Below are 25,917 nucleotides of genomic sequence, written 5' to 3'. Positions count from 1 at the left end.
TTAGGGGTCCCCAAATGTCTGCTTAGCATGCAGAATAAAAGTCAATGTTATTTATTTAGATGTGTTCTCGTAGCAATTTAATCGCCTAAGGTTTTAGACAAAAAAAAAAACTCCCACAGTAAATGATAATAATTGTGATCTATTTTTTGTGCCTGTTTATATAAAGGTTTGGACAGAATGTCCTATTGAATAAAATGCCATACAATAGCAGATGGTCCACTCACCACGTGCACATTATTTCCTTCCCTCTCTGGTAAGAATGCAAACAAAGCTGGCTGTGCTTTACATGTTTTTTCAGCCAGAAGTAAAGTTCAGCTCTTGGGAACAAAGTAATGCACATTACCTCACCATCCAGCCACCCACTCCAAACATACGATTACAGTAAATCCAGCCCTATTCTTCCTCGGTCACCCTTGAGCTGCGCAGCACAGACTGTGCACAGCGAGCTTTCACAGACAGGCATGTTTACCATTTCAGTAGTGTTTGCCCTAGGCCTAGCAGCAGTGTATATAATGAAAAGGACTCTATTTTCAGGTGTTTCCTTTACGATACCTGCTTATGAAATAGTTTCCTTTGCACATAGGGGCATATTTACCTAAGGGCTAATTAGAGTTTACTAAAGTTCACCAGGGTAGAATGCGACTGTTTTAAGGCCATATTTATCTGAAGGTGAACTCTATTTTTACTCCTTGATAAATATCCCCTAGAGAGATTTATTTATTCATGATTTTCTACTTTGCTCTACCTTCTGATGAAAGCTTTTTCTGTACCGAGAGTCTTATTTAAAAACGTAATTGCTTTTGGGAGCTGCCATACTGCATACTCTGCTGAGTATCCATAAAGAATAAATAATAGGCTCTAATTGACCCTAGTGGCCACAAAGAGGGTGCTACCTAACAATAACACTAAAACTAAACATCTCTTAAACATTGAACCAGGTGCAGGTCTATCAAAATGTGAGTTTAGTTAATACATAAAACCCACCCATGTTCTCTTCATTTCTCTGGGATTTTAAGAAGTCTATTTATCAAATGGTGAATTCTAATTCTCACCCATTGATAAATACACTTCTAAAAAACCCAAAAGAATTAATAAAAAATGAGTGAGTTTTTATGCATTAAGCTATATTCTGCCCCATAGTGTATTTTTGCAACATGCCTTCAGAAAAGTTTGCAGTGAGGGGCTGCTTTAAGCTGTTATAGACAGTGACTGAATCTTGGGCTGGTGGGGGCTGTATGGGCCTCTGTGTACTTGAAATGCAGGGCCATATTTTGTATCCCCTTCCAGGCCTGCCCCCATAAGTACCATATATACTCGAGTATAAGCCGATCCGAATATAAGCCGAGGTACCTAATTTTACCTAAGAAAACTGGAAAAACTTATTGACTCGAGTATAAGCCTAGGGTGGGAAATGCAGCAGCTACTGCTAAGTTTCAATAATCAAAATAACTACCAATAAAATTACATTAATTGAGGCATCAGGCATTGAGCAACCACTATTCTTCTTGAAGTAGGCCAATCAAATCTAATCACTATGGGGTCCTGAGCTGGTGCAAAGTTAGTGTAAATTAACTCTCTTTGTAGATGGGAGATTTAGACTACATCCGAGGATTGCATGGGTCTCTTCTAATTATACAACTTACTATGCTTTCTGTCAATTAATCTCTGGATTTAAAATATCTGATAGTATATGTTTTTATCGGACTATAAGAGCAAGTATTTCTGGATGCCTATCCTTTTGTATCTGTCAAGAATCTGTTATAGGTTTCCAAACTTAACATTTGTTTAGAATTTAAATTCTTGCCAGTTCATGGGATATATATATGTATATATATATATTATGAAGTACAGAGTGCCGCACACACAGGGACTTAAAAAAGAACAAAAAATCTTTTTTCACAATGATCGGTATTTTTGCACCTTTTTTGTCGCCATCGCAACTTTTTTGTATTTTCTGCGACTTTTTCAACGCCATCGCAACTTTTTCGTATATTTTTCGCAATTTTTTTGTCGCCGTCGCGAAAAATTTGTATTGTTGCGCCGAGTACGAAAGTTTCACATTCATTCAAGCTTCAGTATCGTGACTTTCCTTGGGCCAGGTTGGAGCTGCAGAGTGCCATTGATTCCTATGGGAGACTTTCCTTGGGCCGGGTTGGAGCTGCAGAGTGCCATTGATTCCTATGGGAGACTTTCCTTGGGCCAGGTTGGAGCTGCAGAGTGCCATTAAGTCCTATGGGAGACTTTCCTTGGGCCAGGTTGGAGCTGCAGAGTGCCATTGAGCCCTATGAGAGACTTTCCTTGGGCCAGGTTGGAGCTGCAGAGTGCCATTGAGCCCTATGGGAGACTTTCCTTGGGCTGGTTGGAGCTGCAGAGTGCCATTGATTCCTATGGGAGACTTTCCTTGGGCCAGGTTGGAGCTGCAGAGTGCCATTGAGCCCTATGAGAGACTTTCCTTGGGCCAGGTTGGAGCTGCAGAGTGCCATTGAGCCCTATGGGAGACTTTCCTTGGGCCAGGTTGGAGCTGCAGAGTGCCATTGAGCCCTATGGGAGACTTTCCTTGGGCCGGGTTGGAGCTGCAGAGTGCCATTAAGTCCTATGGGAGACTTTCCTTGGGCCAGGTTGGAGCTGCAGAGTGCCATTGAGCCCTATGGGAGACTTTCCTTGGGCCAGGTTGGAGCTGCAGAGTGCCATTGAGCTCTATGGGAGACTTTCCTTGGGCCAGGTTGGAGCTGCAGAGTGCCATTGAGCCCTATGGGAGACTTTCCTTGGGCCAGGTTGGAGCTGCAGAGTGCCATTGAGCCCTATGGAGACTTTCCTTGGGCCAGGTTGGAGCTGCAGAGTGCCATTGATTCCTATGGGAGACTTTCCTTGGGCCGGGTTGGAGCTGCAGAGTGCCATTGAGCCCTATGGGAGGCTTTCCTTGGGCCAGGTTGGAGCTGCAGAGTGCCATTGAGCCCTATGGGAGACTTCCTTGGGCCAGGTTGGAGCTGCAGAGTGCCATTGAGCCCTATGGGAGACTTTCCTTGGGCCAGGTTGGAGCTGCAGAGTGCCATTGAGCCCTATGGGTGACTTTCCTTGGGCCAGGTTGGAGCTGCAGAGTGCCATTGAGCCCTATGGGTGACTTTCCTTGGGCCAGGTTGGAGCTGCAGAGTGCCATTGAGCCCTATGGGAGACTTTCCTTGGGCCAGGTTGGAGCTGCAGAGTGCCATTGAGCCCTATGGGAGACTTTCCCTGGGCCAGGTTGGAGCTGCAGAGTGCCATTGAGCCCTATGGGAGACTTTCCTTGGGCCAGGGTTGGAGCTGCAGAGTGCCATTGAGCCCTATGGGAGACTTTCCTTGGGCCAGGTTGGAGCTGCAGAGTGCCATTGAGTCCTATGGGAGGCTTTCCTTGGGCCAGGTTGGAGCTGCAGAGTGCCATTGAGCCCTATGGGAGACTTTCCTTGGGCCAGGTTGGAGCTGCAGAGTGCCATTGAGCCCTATGGGAGACTTTCCTTGGGCCAGGTTGGAGCTGCAGAGTGCCATTGAGCCCTATGGGAGACTTTCCTTGGGCCGGGTTGGAGCTGCAGAGTGCCATTGAGCCCTATGGGAGACTTTCCTTGGGCCGGGTTGGAGCTGCAGGGTGCCATTGAGCCCTATGGGAGACTTTCCTTGGGCCGGGTTGGAGCTGCAGAGTGCCATTGAGCCCTATGGGAGACTTTCCTTGGGCCGGGTTGGAGCTGCAGAGTGCCATTGAGCCCTATGGGAGACTTTCCTTGGGCCGGGTTGGAGCTGCAGAGTGCCATTGAGCCCTATGGAGGACTTTCCTTGGGGGGCCCGGGGTTTGGGGAGGCTGCAGAGTGCCATTGAGCCTATGGGAGACTTTCCTTGGGCCAGGTTGGAGCTGCAGAGTGCCATTGAGCCCTATGGGAGACTTTCCTTGGGCCAGGTTGGAGCTGCAGAGTGCCATTGAGCCCTATGGGAGACTTTCCTTGGGCCAGGTTGGAGCTGCAGAGTGCCATTGAGCCCTATGGGAGACTTTCCTTGGGCCAGGTTGGAGCTGCAGAGTGCCATTGAGCCCTATGGGAGACTTTCCTTGGGTCAGGTTGGAGCTGCAGAGTGCCATTGAGCCCTATGGGAGACTTTCCTTGGGCCAGGTTGGAGCTGCAGAGTGCCATTGAGCCCTATGGGAGACTTTCCTTGGGCCAGGTTGGAGCTGCAGAGTGCCATTGAGCCCTATGGGAGACTTTCCTTGGGCCAGGTTGGAGCTGCAGAGTGCCATTGAGTCCTATGGGAGGCTTTCCTTGGGCCAGGTTGGAGCTGCAGAGTGCCATTGAGCCCTATGGGAGACTTTCCTTGGGCCAGGTTGGAGCTGCAGAGTGCCATTGAGCCCTATGGGAGGCTTTCCTTGGGCCAGGTTGGAGCTGCAGAGTGCCATTGAGCCCTATGGGAGACTTTCCTTGGGCCGGGTTGGAGCTGCAGAGTGCCATTGAGCCCTATGGGAGACTTTCCTTGGGCCGGGTTGGAGCTGCAGAGTGCCATTGAGCCCTATGGGAGACTTTCCTTGGGCCGGGTTGGAGCTGCAGAGTGCCATTGAGCCCTATGGGAGACTTTCCTTGGGCCGGGTTGGAGCTGCAGAGTGCCATTGAGCCCTATGGGAGACTTTCCTTGGGCCGGGTTGGAGCTGCAGAGTGCCATTGAGCCCTATGGAAGGCTTTCCTTGGGCCGGGTTGGAGCTGCAGAGTGCCATTAAGCCCTATGGGAGACTTTCCTTGGGCCAGGTTGGAGCTGCAGAGTGCCATTGAGCCCTATGGGTGACTTTCCTTGGGCCAGGTTGGAGCTGCAGAGTGCCATTGAGCCCTATGGGAGACTTTCCTTGGGCCAGGTTGGAGCTGCAGAGTGCCATTGAGCCCTATGGGAGACTTTCCTTGGGCCAGGTTGGAGCTGCAGAGTGCCATTGAGCCCTATGGGAGACTTTCCTTGGGCCAGGTTGGAGCTGCAGAGTGCCATTTATTCCTCTGTGAGACTTCCAAAATCATGCAAAGTCGGAACGGTTTTTCCGCCGTTTACGATCGTTCAATACGATAAAGTCGCGATGGCGACAAAATAGTAGCGCAAAATACGATAAAGTCGCAAAATTTTAGTTTCCAATCCAAATTTTCGGGATTCAAATTTGTGTTTTGATAAATCAGCCCCTAAATGTGTTCTTTAGGGACAAACCACCTTTTCCCTGAAGAAGAACACATTTAGGGGCTGATTTACTAATCCACGAATCCGAATCCAAATGAGAAAAATTTGGATTGGAAAACGGACATTTTGCGACTTTTTCGTATTTTTTGCGACTTTTTCGTCGCCGTTACGACTTTTCCGTAAATTGCGACTTCTTCGTAGCCGTTACAACTTGCGTGAATTGTCGCGACTTTTTCATTGCCATTATGACTTTTGTGGATTGTCGCGACTTTCGCATTGAGAAAAAAGTCGCAAAGTACCGATCATTACGAAAAAAACACATTCAGACGCTTTTCGGACGTTCGTGGATTAGTAAATGTGCCCCTTAGTGTTCGAAATGTTGGATTAATAAATAATTTTTGTTCTTTTTAAAGTCCCTGTGTGTGCGGCACTGTGTTCTTCATTTACATAAACTTCTGGCCAGCACCTGGGGCAGTTGATTGTTTGTAGGGAGTGCTCCTTTTTTTTCTTTTTCTGTTCTTTTTCTGTTTTTTCTGTTTTTTTCTTTATATATATATATCATGATGCTAGAGTGACAGACAAAATAGATAAACAGAGACAGACAAGATAATGAAATGTTAGAGTTAGATCCATATTTTCAACATTTTACTAAAAAAGCTCTCCCAGATCAGTACTGTACAGGTGTGGGATCCCTTATCTGGAAACCCGTTATCCAGGAAGCTCCAAATTACAGAAATACCCTTGGTCCCAAGCATTCTGGATAACAAGTCCTATACCTGTACAAATAAACACAGAAAAATAACTACTCAACCATGATCCAAACACACCACAACAAAAGAACAAGAATGCCCAGGAAACTGCTCTCCAAAGGCATAGCTCACCTTACTTATCCTGCAGTTTCCCAGTAGGACTAGTTGATGGTGAAAGTCTTTTTGCATCTAGTCTGCTTTCTTACCACAGAAACAAATCAAAGCATTCCTCAATCCGACTGGGACAGGATAGGCTCAGGAATGCATTAGTAAATACTTCTACAGTACATTTGCCTTTCCTCATATGTTGCTTTCGACTAGACTCTTGTAGTTTTGAGGTGACAGCGGTGAGGATGGTTCTGTATGTGAAATGTAACTGATTCCAGGTCTGGACTGGCAATCTGTGGGTTCTGGCAAATGCCAGATGGGCCGCTGTAAGATGCCATAGACACTCACTATTTATTGGGCTGGTAGGGGGCTGTTTGGACCCCTGAGTACTTGAAATGCCAGGGCCTATTTTAGCATGGCTATACAGGGTGCTAAAAGGCCTTGTGTCCAATCAAAGTTTAGGAAACATTAAAATTTAGCAGCATGAATTTATTATTACATTTTTTTAGCATATATTTGAAAAAACTAATACATTTATTGAAAATGCAAAATATAGTTATTTTATAGGTAAAAAGAATATTATATACATTATACTTAAATATCCTGTAATAAAAAACTCAAATGCCTAAAATAACCACAAGTTCTTGGAACCTTTGAACTAAACAATGACTGAAAGTTGCAAAACAGACTCAGAGGCGCAAATGTTTGGTGATGTTGCGCCCTCTCGTGGCTAAAGAAGTGAAGTTACTTGATGCAAATACTTCTAACGGAAGACAGGTGCTATTTTCTGTACAGAATTACAACTGTTTCCCATTCTCACTTTGATATCATTGACTTTAATGAAAAGCAAACCAAAGTCATAGCCTAAGGTTTGCCTTCTAGGCTATTCATGAGAAATACTGCTTATTATACTGGGATGAAAAACCCCAACCTACTGTTCTTCCACTTCAGCTTATTCTTCCGATTCTTCTTCTTCTTAGCGCCCCCCATTTTCTAAACGCTACTCCTCCTACAGTTTTAGGGGTACAACACCCAAACTCTCCACACTTCTTCGCCCTATAGCGGAGCAGGTTGCTTGTGCTTTTCTAAGCGATCCCGCCCCCCATCATTTTTTGGGGCCGCTCCGAACACCCCCATTTTCCCATTGACTTTGACAGGGAAGATTTTCAAACTGCTGCCACACTTACAGCTTTGATGCTACACTCCCCAAACTTGAATAACATAATAACGGGGTCACCCTGAATGGAACAGCGACATTTATTGGATGACCCCAAAGTGGGAGGGGCCAACAACAGCCAATCAAGCTTCACCCATTGACGATTTATCTCAGACAAGAAGCATCACCTAAAGTAAAGAAGTGAAGAATAGGAACTCTTATTGAGTGCTTATTTTTCCTTCTTTAATTTCAGGAACACATTCCAACATTTTAGAATTTAATATCACAAAGGTGAGATTACTCCTACACTTACAATGACTGGCACCCTAGTACTGTTTATACATATCCCCTGTTATGCTTATATGTAACTAATTTGTAATTAACCATTAATAAAATATAGATTTTTTTTACTTTTGCTGTTATTCAAGTAGGCAATATAGAAATTCCTTCCCTTCTGGCCTTTTCATCCTTTATTTTTTTATATTTTATTTAATGAATAGATGAAAAAGTGATAAGGAAAAAGGTATAAAAAGAATAAAAAGAATATTTATAGAAGGCAAGATTAAACACTGTTCTTATTTAGTGTTATTTATTAAAAATAGCAAAGGCTACATTTCATTAGTCTCTATTCCATGTTTGAAATTCTATTTTTACAATATATTTTTTACAACATTTTTTAAATTTGTTCTTTCTATACCAGAACTAAGAGAAGAAGATGAACTCCTACTTTTCTATCATATGGATTATCATCTTTGGACTTTTCTTTCATCTTTTCTACTTATCTACATCAGGTAAATTGAGAATCTAAACTCAAATGACTAAATTAATTTCTGTCAACTATTACATTTTATGGTTAGCAGCACATCTTAGGGCAGTCTCTTTATATAAATGAGATCTACCTAAATTAAAATGATCTTAAATATAAACTCAATAAGCATGTCTTGTGTTTGTTATGTATCCAACTTTAATCAATACATATAAACTACTTTAAACATGACCTGAGCTAGTGATGAGTGAAATTTTTTGCCAGGTTTTTTTTTTTTGCTGCCTGTGTGTGCCATGCTCTGCCTGCCCTACCGTTCCTGTGTGTGCCATACCCTCCCTGCCCTATGGTGCCTGTGTGTGCCATACTCTGCCTGCCCTACCCTGCCTGTGTGTGCCATACTCTGCCTGCCCTACCCTGCCTGTGTGTGCCATACTCTGCCTGCCCTACCCTGCCTGTGTGTGCCATACTCTGCCTGCCCTACCCTGCCTGTGTGTGCCATATCCTCCATGCCCTATGCTGCCTATGTGCCATACTCTACACACAGGCAGCATAGACCAGGCAGTACATATAATAGGTGTGAACAGGAGAACAATATGGGTGATTACGTGTGAACACTGCAGGGAGTAAACAATGCAGAGATTAGAAGGTGTGAACAGTACAGGGGATTAAATTTTTAAACAATACAGAGAGATTACAGCCTGAATCTGAGGTGAGAACCATGCAGGGGGCCAGTTAAGATCAGTACTGATACCATTTAAAGCTTACACAAAGGTAAGCCATCAAAGCAGCCAGATAGGTGGGGGGCCACACAGAGGGGGGTCGCGGGCTGCCAGTTGGACAGCACTATGTTAAAGGAGAAGGAAAGGCTAAGTCACTTGGGGGTGCCAAAATGTTAGGCACCCCCAAGTGACTTAGATCGCTTACCTTTTACCCCGGGCTGGTGCCCCTGTACGAAGAGAACAGCACCAGCCCGGGGTAGCAGCGAGCGCTTCCTACTTCCTATTCGCTTGCGTGCGCATGCGCAGTAGAGTGAAAAGCCGAACTTAAACAAGAAAGTCGGCTTTTCACTCTACTGCGCATGCGCCGGCCCACGGATTTCGCCGGCAGAAGAAAAAGGAAGGAGGAAGCGCTTCCTACAGGTACCCCGGGCTGGTGCTTTTTTCTCCTAACAGGGGCACCAGCCCGGGGTACAAGGTAAGCGATCTAAGTCACTTGGGGTGCCTAACATTTTATATAGATAGAGAGATATATGTAAGGGTCTAGTTGCCAAGTTGTACCACAATCCGTACAAAAGAACCAGAAATCACAGGAAAAAGTGAAAAAACTTTACAATGTGATTGATGAGTAAATATTTCATTATAATATAGATATAAAAATATATATAATACATGGTAATACAAGCACTCACTTATAATTCTGGAGCTAATGTGCCTGGGTGCAGTATAGCAGATATCACATAAACCATAAAGATAGATTCCGCACTCACAGGACTTAAATAAAAGTGGTAATTTATTGTGACGTGGAGCTAATGTTTTGGCTGTGTCCACAGCCTTTGTCAAAGTTGAAATATATATTTACATATATACACACACACATTATATATATATATATATACATGAATATGATTCATTATCTGGAAACCCATTATCCTGAAAGCTCTAAATTACCATAGAAATAGTCTTATTTTAAGAAAATAATTATCATTTTAAAAAATTATTTCCTTTGTAATAACAAACTTGGACCTTGTACTTGGTACCAATGAAATTCAATGGATGAAATTTGGCTGTAAGTTGTACCCCTAAAACTGTAGGAGGAGTCACATTTAGAAAATGGGGGGCGCTAAGAATAAGAAAAGAAGCGGGAAAAAAAGAAGTGGAAGAACAGTAGGTTGGGTTTTTCAAACCAACATAATAATGTCTATTATAAATGAAGGTCAGTGGAAATTATACATAAATTGTGTAAGTTTCTTTGAAAGTCACATAGGTGACTGTAGGCGCTACACATATAATTCAGTAAATAGCTTCCAATATAAACAGCTAATGTTACACTAAAATAAGCAGTTAATATAAATAGTTAAAATGAATAATAAATGTGCTAGTAAGTCAGTCAGTTAATTGGGGCAGTTTAATTTACCATAAGTTTTTTAATCTATTGGTGGTCGGTGGAGTTTGCCCATCCCTGTCATGGTCTTTAGCTTCATACGCAAGTACCAAGGGTTTCATGCACACATAGGGAGAACACGCAAATACCTAACAGATTGTGGCCAGGTTGGAATCAAACTCAGGACACAAAATGATCACTGAGGGCTCATTCACACAGGTGCAAGAATTATGTATTTTTACAGGTTAATAGGACAAGGGAAGCCTAAGCAGAATAATGCCCTTTTGTCTGGGCACATCAAATCATTTCTGAGATCATAGCAGGCTCAGACTGGGGTTCAAAATAGGCCCTGACATTTCAACTACACAGAGGCCTAAACAGCCTCCCCACAGGCCCGTTAAATATCAACTGTCTATGGCATCTTACAGCAGCCCCTCTGGCATTTAGCAAAATCCATAGCTTGGGATCCAGAAATCTGGGCCTGGAGTATAGGTCCTACCATGCTCTTTACCCTTTAGGCTGAGTTTATAGCTTGTGTTATTCCATAACACATTTTTTTTTATCAGTAACTGCCCTCTTAATGCCTAGATTTATCAGTTCTAAACTTTCTGTTACTCCCAAGAATACATACCAGTTCTGGGCCTTTTTTTGTTTTCATAGAATAATACTGTCCAAAGCATTCCATATACACAAGGGACTGGATAGACTTATGCTACTGCTGATGCCATACAGTTAAGTCTATGGTGCCCTTGAGCAGGCAGGGGACCATAATTATATTGGCATGACTATATGTATATTTATATATGTACATATATATTTCTTTTTCACTAATAATGTACACAGTGCTGTACTGCAGAACAATAAATTAATAGAACAGGTGTCATTACAATATTATACCAATACCATATTATACCAATACCAAATACAGTTACCTTAAAGATTACGAGCTAAGTGTAAAGAGAAAAGTGGAAGGAGATCCCTACCCTGTAGAGCTTACAATCTAAGTTGGTAGGTAATTTACAGACAAAAATACATCCTCCCACAGGCCCTCTAGATACACAGTAGATTTTACAGGTGGTTGGACAAATAAGTGATATGGAATACTTTTCTGGACCAGGATTAATTAAAAACATCATGTAAAAGCAATCTATGAATAGCTTTGCCATACTGAGGAGTGGGCAGTAACCGTGGAGAGCTGCCATGTTGGCCTCCTTACATATCTTACACCAGCTCTGTGTAAGTATAACCAGTGTAATGCAAAGTATTCATTTTTCAAAAGAAAGTCAGTTGGGTTTTAAATTTCTTTTTTTTTTATTAACAATTGTAATGTTATGAACTTTTTGTAAGAGGTAAATACATTAATGATAAAAGTGCTGTAAATTTAACACTTAAAGACAATGCTGTGAGAACCTCTGTTCCTATGTTATAACTCAAGTTTTTAATTCACACAATTTGCTTTTTTTTAAATGCGCCGAATGACAAAGCAGCATTTTAGAAGGGTTTAGACATAATTCTATTAATATCATAAAGTGTAATGTGGGGTAAATTCATTAATACTGGTGATGTTGCAAAGCACTGCTTGTATCAAGTAATGTGTAACCATGACAACAATAGGGCATTGCAACAACACAGACACGTAGTTATGTGACCAGCAGGGGAACATTGTGACATCACAGAGACACAGCTGGGTCTCACCCTGCCTGACCTTTACCTCAGAACAGAAGAATCACACGAAGTAAAAGAAGCAAAAGGATAAGAACTCTGTTCTTATTCTTCACTTCTTTTACTTCATTCAGAGATTATTTAAACTTTTTAAATCTATTATTATTAAGGTAAGAGAATAAGATTAACTTTTTTCCAGTGAAACCAATTATTACAACCAATAATTGTAGATATTAAAAATCTTTTAATTGGATGTTTCAGATCTGCAGTGCTTGTGAGTAATGACAGTAATAACATTGCTTCTATGCGAAAACCTATGTTTTGCTTATATGTAAATTGTATTTTATTCACCATTAATGAAATATCATTGGTCAATTTTGCTTTAATGAAAGTCTGCAGTATAGAGACATTACTCCCTTCATGGCTTATAAATAAGTGAATACCATGTACTAAAACCAATGTGAAGCCAAAAGCCACAATACAATATGCATGGAGGGAGAAGCAGATAAATACTCAGCTGGAACAATTAGTTAAATTGCTAAATAGGAAAATATTATCCTTTAAAGCATAGTACTCAGCTATATAGATTATAAACAATAAAGATAGTAATAAAATATAGTAAATGTAGCCCTTCATATAAATATTAGTACAGATTAGGTGCAAAATGCTTTACTCTAATCTAATTTGCTTATATCTTTCTATTGCAGAACAACTAAGAATGACATTTCCCTTTAATTATATTTGGATCATCATCTTTGGACTACATTTTCTTTTTTTCACATCCACATCAGGTAAAGTATTTAAGCTCAAAGGCCAAAAACAGTCATCATTTCTGTTCACTGATCTTTTATATTTTGTGGTAGGAAGGACACAAATAGGGCAGTCTCTTTATGTCACTAAATCTACCTAAATAAAAATGATGATAGAGAGTTGGAGTCTAATTTCTTGTAAACATAAGCTCAATAAGCATGGCTCATGTTTGCAGTGTGTATAGTGCAGGTACAGGACCTGCAGGACACAGTTATTAAAAAAGCTTTGACTTAACGGAAGGTCAGCTCCCATAGACTCCATTTTAATCAAACAATTTGATTCAACTTATTTTCCTTTTTTTCTGTAATAATAAAACAGTACCTTGTACTTTATGGTTAGTAAGCTGCATGATATCCATATTGTGGGAAAAACAATTCTCCCCAACACTTTTTCCATTTAAATGTGGCTCACGGGTATGAAAGGTTGGGGATCCCTGATGCAACTGATTATTAATCTAGAAATATATACAGTATACATCATTATATATAAAATATAATTGATAGGGCCTCAACCTATAGATTCATGCAAACTATTACAAATTAATATTGTACAAAAACCTGTGCAGTCAAGTAGGTTTCTACTAACGGTAACATTGTTTTGGCAGATGATACACAAAAAAGAGTAAACAGAGAAATGAATTATAAAGGAGTGGTTATGTACCCGAATGGAACAAACGCGAATAAGGAAATACCACAAAATCCTGGAATGCCATGGAACAGAAGTGATGTAAAAGATGCCAAAAAAGATATGAAATATATTGTCCCTGTAGCTTTAACACTGTCTATGCTGGCAATTCCTTTGCTTTGTCTTGTTGCGTGGTAAGTCATGTTACTTAAAGTCGCTTTATTTTACTGTTGTTGTTTAGCTAAACATTTTGACATTGGTTATACTATCCACTGGCCATTATTTTAACATCATATTCACTTTGAGTATTTCCCTACCATTCAGTTGAAGTAAAGAAGCCATATGGCTGAACCATATACAAAAGTCCACTTGCTTTAGGCTTATCACTTCTACACACTGCAATACTGCCAATATTCTACACATGCACTAACATTTCATATATTGTGCTTTTCTTTTGTCTCTACAGCTTAGTGTATAGAAAATGTATGCAGACAAAGCAACCAGTTAAGGATGTAGAGAACCCACCAGAGATAATGCAGCCAGAGGAAAAATCTTCTGAAACACCTGAAAGCTCTGATAGGTTTGTAAACCTCAACTAAGTTTTCTAACCCATTCTTTCCCAAACCAACAATCCACCTCTATTTATAGGCCCACACCTGCCCCACTTCTGATATTACGAAGAGGGTGGAGCAGGTGCATGGCTATAAATAGTGGCTGCTGGAGGCAGAAGTGGGGCATAGTAAGGTCATGGGTGGGGAGGGTGGAAATAAGAACTTGGCCCAAATCTCCACGTGACCCACAAACCTAGGGGCTGATTTACTAACCCACGAATCCGACCCGAATTGGAAAAGTTCCGACTTGAAAACGAACATTTTGCGACTTTTTCGTATGTTTTGCGATTTTTTCGGATTCTGTACGAATTTTTCGTTACCAATACGATTTTTGCGTAAAAACGCGAGTTTTTCGTATCCATTACGAAAGTTGCGTAAAAAGTTGCGCATTTTGCGTAGCGTTAAAACTTACGCGAAAAATGCGCAAAAATCGTATTGGATCCGAAAAATTCGTAAAGAATCCGAAAAAATCGCAAAACATACGAAAAAATCGCAAAGTACCGATCATTACGAAAAAAACGCAATCGGACTCCATTCGACCCGTTCGTGGGTAAGTAAATCAGCCCCCTAGTGTAGATGTTGGCCCAAACCTGCATAGGCCAAACTGTGCATCAGAATCAAATGCCTAGCCTAGAGTGTATAAACAACACTGCTTCTTTTAAATGTGCTGTATATTTATCCATATGTACCTTAGCAATATAAAACATGTTCACAGGTTGATTTTTTTACCACAATTGATAAAATTCCTATTCATAAACAAGTTAAAATAAAAAAATTACTTTTTGTTTTATAGCTTCTTCAGGTGTCTGTGGAAAAAAATTATGCAGAAGATTAGAAAGAAGAAACCAAAAGTTCCAGATGTAGAGAACCCACCAGAAACAACTCAAAAATTAAAAGCAGCTAAAAGGTCTGTTAGTTTTGTATGCCTCAATTAACTATATATATATATTTATTGCCTTGATTGATTCTTTTAATATACACATGAACTAAAATTTTAAATAATGTACTTTTTTTGTTTAAAGTTCTGTGCGTAAAGGAAAAAGGCAAAAGAAGAAGAAAAAGAAAGTCGCTAAAAAATCAGAGCTTCCAGTAGCAGCTCAGTCTGAAGCAGCACCTGAAAGCCCTGATAGGTTTGTGCCTACTGTTTTTTTTATTTAGAACAATCATTCTTTAACAGGAACACTGTCTCACTATAGCAGAAGTCCCTATCTTATAGCTCTCAGTTCTAAAGCAGCCAACCGCTACAGCTAGGTTTAATGGTAATTCAAAGGCAGCCATATTGCTAAATCTAATGTCAAAGCTTTAACTCACAAATCAGTAATACTTTATCACTATATAATACAACTCTAAAATTAGTAATAGCTACACACCAGTGGCTCTGTATTATATACACACTCAGGTAGTATGGTTATAATTAGCTGCACATTTAAGGGCTCTGGCACACGGGGAGATTAGTCGCCCGCGGCAAAACTCCCTGTTCTCGGGCGACTAATCTCCCCGAGTTGCCTACCCCTGCCATCCCACCGGCGAACATGTAAGTCGCCGGCGGGATGGCAGACGTGGCGGCGCGTCTTTTTCGGCGATTTCCTGAAATCGCCCGCCGCGTCTGCCATCCCGCCGGCGACTTACATGTTCGCCGGTGGGATGGCAGGTGGGATGGCAGGGGTAGGCAACTCGGGGAGATTAGTCGCCCGTGAACAGGGAGTTTTGCCGCGGGCGACTAATCTCCCCGTGTGCCAGAGCCCTAAGAAGTAGGTCTATGGGTTAAACTGATTATATATTCTACAAAGCAAAGATGATAGAGGTTGTAATGATGTTTACACTTTTCTGTTTGTACAGTAGAAAGCACAGAGAAAAGGTAGAGAAAATAGAGGATCATACAGAGCAAAGGCGTCCAGAGCCTGAAAGTGGCACTTTAGTGCCTATTAATACTTTCAGCTTTATGGAGTCTCTGGTGAACTTAAATGAAAAGCCTACTAAGAATCAGAAACGTAAAAGGTGAGTTTGCTTTGCATATATTAAACAGCACGTGTTTATTATGTCATTTGATAGGAAGAATGTAGCAATTACTATTAAACTATGGATTTGACATTTGATTTGGGATAAATGAAACAGCTGGAATGAGGCCCCTGCCTTAGAATCTGTGATATCTGAAGCTGAAATTTGGCCAATACATTAGCAGAATCCAACAGAAGCTTTAATGTGCTGCTTATATCAATTCTTTCTTTAGAAATCCAGTTTTAAGAGGTTTCCTTTAAACTGACACTCTTTGGTTTGTACAGGGTAATACGTTCTATGAAAATTGAAGAGATTTTAAAAAGTACTGAAGACAAAGAAGGCTTGCTCCAGCGGTTGAGGGAAATAAAGAGCAAGTCACCGACTGCTCATAACCTCGACATGTAAGTATTCTAAACCCAAACAGTGCTTCCCTTAGTAAATGCCCCATGAAATTCATAAATAATTACCTGCTCAGCACAACACAAGATACATGTCAGGGATGTAATAATTCATTTATTTTATAGTTCGGTGCATTATGAAAAGATTGAAGACACCTATTGTGAGGAGGAAGGGGCCCCCTCACTGAAATTTGAGCTAGAAACCTTCCGGCCTGAGACTTTAGAGCCTTTAAAATCTGAGATGTGAGTTTGTTACATTCATTATACTATTTGTAAATAGAAAACAGTTATATACATATTTGATTCATGATTTTGTTGACTGGCGTGGGGATGTGAATATGCTTTTTAGTGTAGTCAAGATGATTATTTTTGTAGAGACTTATAAAACTAAAGAAAATATATCAACATTTTTATATTCAACTAGCAGAATTATTAGGTATTTAAGTTGTTCATATTTCTTTTACAGAGTAATACAGAGTATACCTCCACCAGAAACAGATAAAGATAAAAGGTGAGATGTTAAAACATAACATTTTGGTTCTCTCACACCATTATCAATGCTGTGTAAAAACACGGGTTTATTTACTAACACTGGGCATATTTATACCTGGGCAGTAACCATAATAACCATTCCTTAATTACCTTTGTTCCACTATTCCACCAGTGCAGGTAGAACAATTAAAGAAGAATTTTCACTGGTTGCCATGGTTTACAGCTTAGGCAGAAATATGCTCAGACTTAGTAAATGAGCCTGACTATTATTATTAACATGTATACATTAGTCTGCAGAACCTGAGATGTGAGATTTCTAAGCTCTATATTCCAAATCACTATAGTATTTTTAAATTCAGATTGTAGTACTTTTAATGATAAAATAGTACAAAAGTTATCTTAATGATATCTTAAATACAAAACTTTTTAAAGTAGTACTTGTTCATCAAATCCCCAGATTTCATAAACGTAAAGAATTAACACTTTTTGTAATCCACAGTGATAAGCAACTTGTGCACATTGAACCAATGGAAGATATCTGTGGTGATGAGGAACTTCTATTGCAAGCGGAGCTTATTTTATTATTATTATTGAGGTGGATTTATAAATCACCAATATATTCCACATTGGTAAAAAGCTCCCATTTACCACAACAGTCTGCAGAACCTAAGAGGTACATTTGCTAGTTTCTATAGCCCAATATCATTTTAAAATCATAAAACAATGCAAATGTGTGTAGGGGGGGTAGACTGCTACAGAGTATTGTGTAGCTAGATATAGTAAGTTCATTTTAGTAACTGGGATCTTGGCGAAAATAGTAATAAGTACAACAAGAAGTAAGTTGTAGTGTTTCAGGGTGCAAGTAGGCATGTAGCAGTTTGCTTATAGACCTATATACAAATCAGTAATGGACCACAGGGTCTCACAAGGACTAGGTTATGGTGTAATGCATATAGAAACACACAAACTCAAATTAAATATATGTGAAAATATTCATTTTTTTTTTTGTAATCCATAGCAAAGAGAAACTTGTGCTTGTTGAACCAAGTGAAGATACATGTGGTGATGAGGAACTTCTGTTGGTAGTGAAGCCAACAGACGCCAGCTCTCAGTCACCTCAGAAATCAAAGCAGCAGAAAGCAAAACTGTGTAAATTCTATACACATAAGGAAGCAAAATTGTGTAAACTTCCTGGGCCAAAGAAAACAATAGAGCGGAAAGCAAAAGTTTGCAGATTTTATATGCCTAAAAAAGGAAAAGTCTGCAGATTTTATAGGCTTGGCAAAGGAAAAGTTTTCAGATTTTTTAAATCGGAGGTAAAAATACAAGAGAAAGCAAAAGTTTGCAAATTTTATATGCATAAGGAAGCAAAAGTTTGTAAACTTCCTGGGCCTAAGAAAACAATACAGCGGAAAGCAAAAATGTGCAGATTTTTTATGCCTAACAAAGGAAAAGTCTGCAGATTTCATAGACCTAACAGCGAAAAAGGTTTCAGATTTTTTATATCTGAGGAAAAAATACAGGAGAAAGCAAAAGTTTGCAGATTTTATAGGCCTAGCGAAGTAAAAGTTTGTAGATTTTATACATCTGAGAAAAAAATGCAGAAGAAAGTAAAATTTTGCAGATTTTATTGGCCTAGCAAAGCAAAAGTTTGTAGATTTTATACATCTAAGAAAAAAATGCAGAAGAAAGCAAGAGTTTGCAGATTCTATACATCTAAGAAGACAATACAGAAGAAAGCAAACGTTTGTAGCTTTTATTGGCCTGAGAAGTGCCAAGGAACAAATGCGAGGTCAGTTTGCTAAGTTCTAAAGCCAAATAATTTTATTTCTATATATATATATATATATATATATTTACATATACTATATACATATTTTAATTAGATTTTAGTAATCAAGAACAGTAAAAGAATGCTAGTGGATAAAACATATTTCACTGCTACAATAATTTGTGCAGTAATAAAAATATTTTATTTTTGCTAATGGCAGAGTAGTAAGTAACTGTTCAGGTAGTAAGGGGAAAAGAGAGAAAGAATGCTTTTTAACTATAACTTAGATTTATTAGTTTTAAGTGGATAGGGCTAATACAGCCCAAGGCATAAATGATTCCACTGCTATAAAAACACTGTATGTATCTTGTTTCATTATGCAATCTATGCCTTAGGGCTCAATTATTACTGCCCAGCAACAAGTGCAGGAGCAATAAGGGCCACACAGTGCTCATTCACTTCCAATTTGCCAAATTAAATAACAAGACTTTTTTCTAATGTACAGTGAGAAAACAGCTCAGTGTTCAAAAGTGTGCAACTTTGTTTTGACCGAGAAGAAAAAACAGCAGAAATTAAAGGTGTGCACATTTAATTGGCCTGAGAAGAAAAAATAGCAGAAATCAAAATTTTGTACATATTTGTAAGTATTAGAAGAGAAAGTGGCAGCAAGCATGTGAACAAGAAAAGTGAGTTTGCAATAATTTATTTACATTATATTTTTGCACCTATTTAATTATAGCATGATGGGGGCATGTTCATGTTCCACAGGAAAAAAAGTAGTTTGACAGCCAAGAGCTAACTACCTTAGCAAATCCTGTTTAATTTACAGCATTTTATTTTATCCTTAGGCCATGCATATTCAAGAACTGTGGAACCTAAAATGAATGGGACTGTCTTGATTCGCATAACCGAAAAAGGGTGGGATTTTGGGCGGATCGGGGCTGTGTCACGCCTAAATGGACACAGCCATGGCGGATCAAGACATGACCTGAAATGTTTGGATGCTGGGAAGTACTACCCCTTTAACCCAGGAAAGAAATTGGAAGCAGTATTGCAGATAAGGTAATAAATCAGCCCACCTCTATTTCTAGTGCTGTTTTCATTATTTCATGTTACTGACGGATATTCATTATATTACTTTTAGGATATTGATACCAAAGGACTTTGGACCTATGAAGAATATCCATTCCTGACTGCAAGATATGCTTTGAATAAAGTAACTAAACTTTTCTGAGTTTTTCTTGAAAACGTTTCACCACTCATCTGAGTGGCTTCTTCAGTTCAAATGACTGGTATGGGAAGTCCTCAGCATATGTACTCTTCCACTAATACAATCACAATGACACTTTGTAACTCTTCAGAGAGGTGACATCTGAAACTCACAGAGGTGTGAATGCTGTGGAGTTACTTTGAAAGGATTACCAAAGTATCATGCAACTCATCGAAACAGGTGTTACTTGTTAGAGTTACATGAATGGATATGTGAAGAATTCTGAATCTGCCGGGGTACAAATGTTAGAACAGCATTGTATGTAGCAGGCAGATGGTGTCGAAGGCCCCTGCCTCTGTTTAGAGATGATTTCTCCACTTTAACATGAATAGCCTCTTTTACACCTGATTTAAACCAGTGGTCTTCTTTGTCCAAAATTTGGACAAATTCCAAATGAGCGTCCCTTGTCTTTTAGGGATAGAAATACAGCAGAGTCCTGGCCTATAGAGTTTGCCCTCCTATGCTGTACTTCTCCTTCAACACCATCTGTCTGCTACATACAATGCTAGAAAAACTAGAAGCCACTATATTTATTGATCTTTCACTTACCAACAAGAAACAGTACATCTCCTAATTTTTCCTATTTAGATCGGACAGTGCCAATGTGCGCAAACTAAAGGGTGGATAGGGGCTGTGTCTACTTCTAAACGGGCACAGCCATAAGCGGATCAAAGCACAACTTAAAAGGTGTACAACCTGACTGCAAGATATGCATTGGTCAACAGAAGATAACAGGATATTGGTCTTCATATTACTACAGAGCCTGAAGGTGTAACTAAAGAACTAGAACTACCAAACTAGAACTACAAAAATAAACAGCTAAAAGCCAATATTTTTTTACCAATTTCTTAGTCAATATACAATATAATTTGCATGATCTGAAAAGGTTAAGCTACAGGGTAGGTGAGGGCTGGGTTCGTGTGTAAATGGGCGCAGCCCTGGCGAATCAGAGCTTGATCTGACATATTATGAAATGTTGGGAGTTATGAAACATACACTTAGGGCCAGATTTATCAAAATATGAGTTTAGAGCTTAATACATAAAAATCACCCATGTTCTATTCATTCCTATGGGATTTTTAGAAGTGGATTTATCAAATGGTAAGTTCTAACTTTCACCCATTGATAAATATGCTTCTTAAAATCCTACAGGAATGAATGGGAAGAACATGGGTGAGTTTTTATGTATTAAGCTCTAAACTCACATTTTGATAAATCTGGCCCTTACTATAGAACTAATGTTAGGACTTATTCAACTTCATACAAATGTCTGAATACAAAGATCCCTTGCCACTAAAACATATACTCATTTTTTATTAACTTTTTAAAATATAATATACTATCCCCCATATGTAATGAAAAGCACTACATTTGCCCAGGAGCACTAAGGAATAGTGACCAATAACATGTTTGCATTTTAACAGGTGACCAGTAAATACTGCCTGCTGATTGGTTGCTATAGATACTGCACTTGGGCAAACTTAGTGCCTTTTATTACATAACCCTATATGCATTTAAAGGGAAAATTAAGTTACCAATAAGTCAGTAAAGGGAAAAACCAGCATTAAGACCTTCAGACAAGTCTTAATATGAATTGCTTATGTCACTAGTAATGTTTTATAAATTAGTATTCACTTTTTAAATAGACCAACTTCTAGACAATTGGTGGTAAAGCAAGAGGAATTTTAAACATCGACAAAGCACTGCTTCAGTGGTAGTTACTTTAGAACTGGACTATTTTTTAAAAAAAATCTAATTTAGAAAATGTTTTAGTGATGGGGGCTGATTGGACACTTGTCCTTATGCTGGCCATACACGTGGCGATCTGACGATGTTTCGTGCGACCATCGGTCGCACGAAACATCGTCAGATCCGCCACACACCATTCAGGGCTGAATCGGCAGGTAAGGAGGTAGAAACAATAGGATTTCTACCTCCTTCTGCCGATTCAGCGCTGAAGGGAGAATTTTGGTCAGGCGCCTTCTATGGCGCCCGATCAAAATTTTCAAACTGGTCCGATCGGTGAGTCGGCCGATATCAGCAGCTTCCTGCGACTCGCCGACATACCATACACGCACCGAATATCGTACGAAACGAGGTTTCGTACGATATTATCGGTGCGTGTATGGCCACCTTAAAGTGAATATCCTCTTTAATGCTGGTAATTCCCTTCACTGGATTGGTAACTTACTTTTTCTTTTAATTCTATATTGCAAGAAACCAGTGCTTGATGCAAGGAGATAGAATTAAATACAAAAAATATTGAGTACAGTATATATAGTGTAGGACCTCATATCTTTAAGATATATCCTTTATACCCAAGGTGATATTAAAACAATGTATGTTATTAATATATACCAAAACTGTTTTTAACTACAAGAGCAGACATAAAATACAGTAGTGTGCCAAAGTCTGTGAAAGAAAGCCTGTGGAAAGTTCTTATAGAGCCCAAAAGGCATTTGTATGACAGTATTAGGAAAGGATGTGTTCCAAACGAACTTCCATAAGCAAATCTGCCACTGGTCCCCCTGATTTATTTAGCTGTAGTGTGCAATATGAAACAAAAACTGTAATCCTTTAGTGGTTTCCTAACTATACAGGGCACCAGTGCCAGTACAACTCCACAAGATGGCAGCATACAATAGCAAATTACAGCACACACAATCTGGCAGCTGTAGTAGCATGTTACCAAATGGAAATTCAGTAGGTGGCTGACTCACAAATATATTTAATATAAATGAGTAACTGGCATTCTGAGTTTCCTAGAATGTAAGAGATTAGAATGCCTTGCACTAAATGTAATTTCCATCATTCGGTCCTGTCGTAAATTGATAAGCATATCTGATACTGACTTTGTATTGATACTTCCATACTGACTGCATAACAGTTTTATGCAGCTCTGCAGGAATCATTAATGGAGATGGAAAAGTGAAGTCACTGGGGGATTGGGTTGGGTACCCGCAGAATACCCCCAAAAGGGTCGGGATATGGCAAGAATCTATTTGATGTCTCCACTGTGCAGGTAACCCGCAGGTACCCAACCTGCTTCAACAGGGTTGCCATTTAGGGGATAACAAATTAAAACCTTCTTTTTGAAGTGTAAAAACAATCGGCGTGTGACATCACTTTTGGTTAATGTGACACTTCAGTGACACTGCAGGAGTGGGTCAGGTGGGGGTGGGCTTGTATGGGGATAGGAAAGTGGGTAATCAGGTGTAGGTCAGGATTAGAGTAAGCCTGCACTGTTTCTACTGGGGGATGCCAAAGGCACCCACCAGTGACTGAATACACTTACCTGTCACCAGTCCTGGGCTGGCATTCTTCTCAGCAAGCACCACAGAGCGGCCCTCTTCTTCCACTTTGCCTTTCTTCACTACCCCCGGTGCAGTAAAGTGATAAAGCTAGCTTTTTTTCTTAAAGTTCAGCCTTTCACTTTACTGTTTTTACACTGCAAAAGGTGTTTTTTAATTTGTTATGCTTTAAAAGGCCACCTCACTGCAGCGGGTTGGGTACTCGCAGGTTATCCGGTGTCACTTGGTGGTGACACCAATGAAGGACTCAGGTAAGTTAATTCAATCACTGTGTTTGAAAGAAGGAGATGTTTCAGATATTTAAAGTAGCAAAATTTATAGAAGAAGCTAAATCCACAATAAAAGTTAAGATGAAGTCTGGCTGAACACTTGAGATTAAAAAATTTGCAATTGTGATTGGAAGCAATTTTTGACATTTGAACACTGAGAGAACACTGTAGAAATACTGGGCCTAAAACCCTCACATCTGCCATTAGCCTAAACAAGGGGACTCCTAGTCTATAGACACCCCACCTTATCTTATGTGGTGCCCTGTTATGTCCTTTTATCCATCTGAACATTGGCCTAAAGGCCAAGTAGTTTAAAAGCAGATTCAGAGTATATATGTCTACACATATCTGGATAATTTTAAGGTAAATGGTCCCCTTTAAGTTTAATTTTTTCCCCTTTTAATAGTAATTAAGGGTACAAAAATGTATCCATGGCTCACTATAATCAGATAAAAAATGGAAAGCGATGCATATTCATAGTTCCTTACACTCCCTCCCTTATTATTTCTCTTTATGCAGAAGAATGCCCATAAAGGGAGCTCCCTGACTCTAGCGTAAGGTAATTTCAGAGGAAATGATTTTGTGCTATGGAACGCTTTTCAGAGAAACAAATTCCGTCTGATTGAAATGATGTTTTCAGTAGATAAATCTATTGTATTGTAGAGTGCCTATTGTGGAACTCTGTGGGGATGAATATGACAAGGCAATTAAAATGCACTTCTGCAAAGGTTTGTTCTGAGTCATAATACTGTGGGTTTTCTTCTGTTCCGTGTGCTCATGCCTTCAATCCAGGGCTTCGAGTGGGAGTCGTTCCTTAGACAAGAGCGTTAATAGAATGTGGAGCTTCAGTAACAGCAAATGTTTGCCTGTAGCTTGGACAGGACTGGATCTACAGTGAAGGAAGTGGTGCTGGTGGTTTACAATTAGCCCTTCAGATCTTAACATTACACTTAAAATTAACTTAATTGCCAGTGGGCAAATTAGACTTTTATCATTGCATGGATGTCCAATAATAATGTTCCTATAGGTGTATATATGCATATGAATTCTGCTCCCTGTGAAATAGTGATTTGTGAGTTGACAAATTGTTGACTTGCACCCATCCTTAACCCGCCCACTCACAGCATGTGCCTGTGGGTCTGTGTATATTTATTTGCCCATGCCCGACCTGCCCTCCTCTCTGACATCACAGAGGGGGCAGGGCAGGCGCACATCTATAAACAGCTGCTGCCAGATATGGAAGCGAGACACAATTAGGTCACAGGCAGGGAAGGCAGCAGGAAAAGCTCAGCCAGAACCTGCCTAACAGTTTAGTTGTGAAATAATAGCAAGCTTTGTCGAGATTTTACAAATGTCAACCTTAAGCCTGGAACTATTAAAACTTACTGCTCATGGCTAGTCAGGGCCAGAGACAGAGAATGCGTGTCTCACAAGGGAAAGCTTATATACCTATAACAGTGAGTTAGGGTTGTGTTGCCAAGAGCTGGATATGCCTAATAGTGTGCAGCCTTCATTGGGTTAGTCCAGCAATGGAGTTTCAGCAGCTGAACTTCAACTTCCAGTACCATCTATCACCATTCTGGGAGTAGCGCTTTAACAAATGAAGGGTATCAGGCTGGTAAACACAGGCTACCTTCATACAACTCTTGCCAATGGCAGTTGGTATGGAACATCACATTTGTAGTTACGTTTCTAACCACCCTACTAAGTGTCTAAGTGAAAGGCGAACTCAACTTTTTGGTTTCAAATAGAGTTAAGATTTTGTTTGGTATTTATCAGAATCTATTTAAGGTTATCCAATAATAATTCCTTGCACCCCTAATAAAAAGTTTTAATTGCCTGTGCTGGCGATTTTCATGCAATTTCCATAGGCAGCAATGGGAGTTGATTCTGGCAGCTGAAATGCCAGAAACCAGTATATGTACAGGTATGGGACCTGTTATCCAGAATGCTCAGGACCTGGGGTTTTCCGGATAAGGGGTCTTTCCGTAATTTGGTTCTCAATAAGTCTACTAATAAATCATTTAAATATTTGATAAACCCAATAGGCTTGTTTTGCCTCCAATAAGGATTAATTATATCTTAGTTGGGATCAAGTACAAGGTACTGTTTTATTATTACAGGGAAAAGGGAAATCATTTTTAAAAATTAGAATTATTTGCTTATAATGGAGTCTATGGGAGATGGCCTTTCCATAATTTAGAACTTTCTGGAAAACAGGTTTCCGGATAAGGGATCCCATACCTGTACTATGAATATACCAACACATTTCTCTTTAGATACAGTTACACATCAATATTCCATTAAACCATATAGTGGGTTCTTATGTTCTTATGTTATATATAGGAGGCTTTTAGTGCAAAAACTGCATTGCATTCCAGCAGCATTGCTCCCTATTGAGCTGCACACATACAGATAGATGTAGATCCAAAAGTACAACAAGCAGTATTTATCTGTTTTCACATATGTACATGACCATGTCTTAGCATACAGCTCCATAGTGAGCAGTACTAGTTTTTTTCCTGTCTTAAAGATAGAACAGCTTTCGCCACAGTCAGTCTGTATGTCTTATCTCTTACAATGAATAGTTCACTGATTCTTGCTTTACTTATCCCTATATCATAAACACATTTACTTGAAATAACTGTCCTGGGTA

The 25,917-nt window shown here is 39.8% G+C and overlaps 2 protein-coding genes across 5 annotated transcripts in view; one reads left to right on the top strand and one right to left on the bottom strand.

Annotated features, from left to right (window-relative positions):
* dlgap1 (discs, large homolog-associated protein 1) overlaps positions 1-25,917 on the bottom strand; it is a 340,814-nt gene that overhangs the window by 52,254 nt on the left and 262,643 nt on the right.
* LOC105947633 lies at positions 7,883-19,640 on the top strand. 2 transcript variants are annotated; one of them, XM_031903999.1, is made up of 15 exons: positions 7,883-7,970; positions 12,415-12,498; positions 13,122-13,335; positions 13,608-13,721; positions 14,546-14,659; positions 14,775-14,882; positions 15,592-15,750; positions 16,035-16,151; positions 16,275-16,391; positions 16,615-16,659; positions 17,140-17,313; positions 17,659-18,432; positions 18,917-19,097; positions 19,260-19,473; positions 19,556-19,640. In XM_031903999.1, exons 1-13 carry the CDS (start codon positions 7,895-7,897, stop codon positions 19,023-19,025), a joined length of 2,205 nt encoding a protein of 734 aa, XP_031759859.1. In that variant the 5' UTR covers positions 7,883-7,894; the 3' UTR covers positions 19,026-19,097; positions 19,260-19,473; positions 19,556-19,640. The 2 variants fall into 2 exon arrangements, with proteins under 2 accessions (XP_031759859.1, XP_031759858.1); XM_031903998.1 differs by having other exon boundaries at positions 18,917-19,473.

The sequence above is a fragment of the Xenopus tropicalis genome, chromosome 6 (genome assembly GCF_000004195.4).
Source record: "Xenopus tropicalis strain Nigerian chromosome 6, UCB_Xtro_10.0, whole genome shotgun sequence".
Taxonomy (NCBI): domain Eukaryota; kingdom Metazoa; phylum Chordata; class Amphibia; order Anura; family Pipidae; genus Xenopus; species Xenopus tropicalis.
Note: the sequence above shows the minus strand (reverse complement) of the source record. Positions and strands in the feature narration are given on the sequence as shown.

Bases quoted from the DNA above. Each gene is read 5' to 3' on its own strand.
- LOC105947633 (XM_031903999.1), top strand. From the start codon at position 7,895: ATGAACTCCTACTTTTCTATCATATGGATTATCATCTTTGGACTTTTC. The intron at 7,971-12,414 runs GTAAATTGAGAA...TTTCTATTGCAG, and splicing joins TTTCTACTTATCTACATCAG to AACAACTAAGAATGACATTT. The intron at 18,433-18,916 runs GTCAGTTTGCTA...TCTAATGTACAG, and splicing joins TGCCAAGGAACAAATGCGAG to TGAGAAAACAGCTCAGTGTT.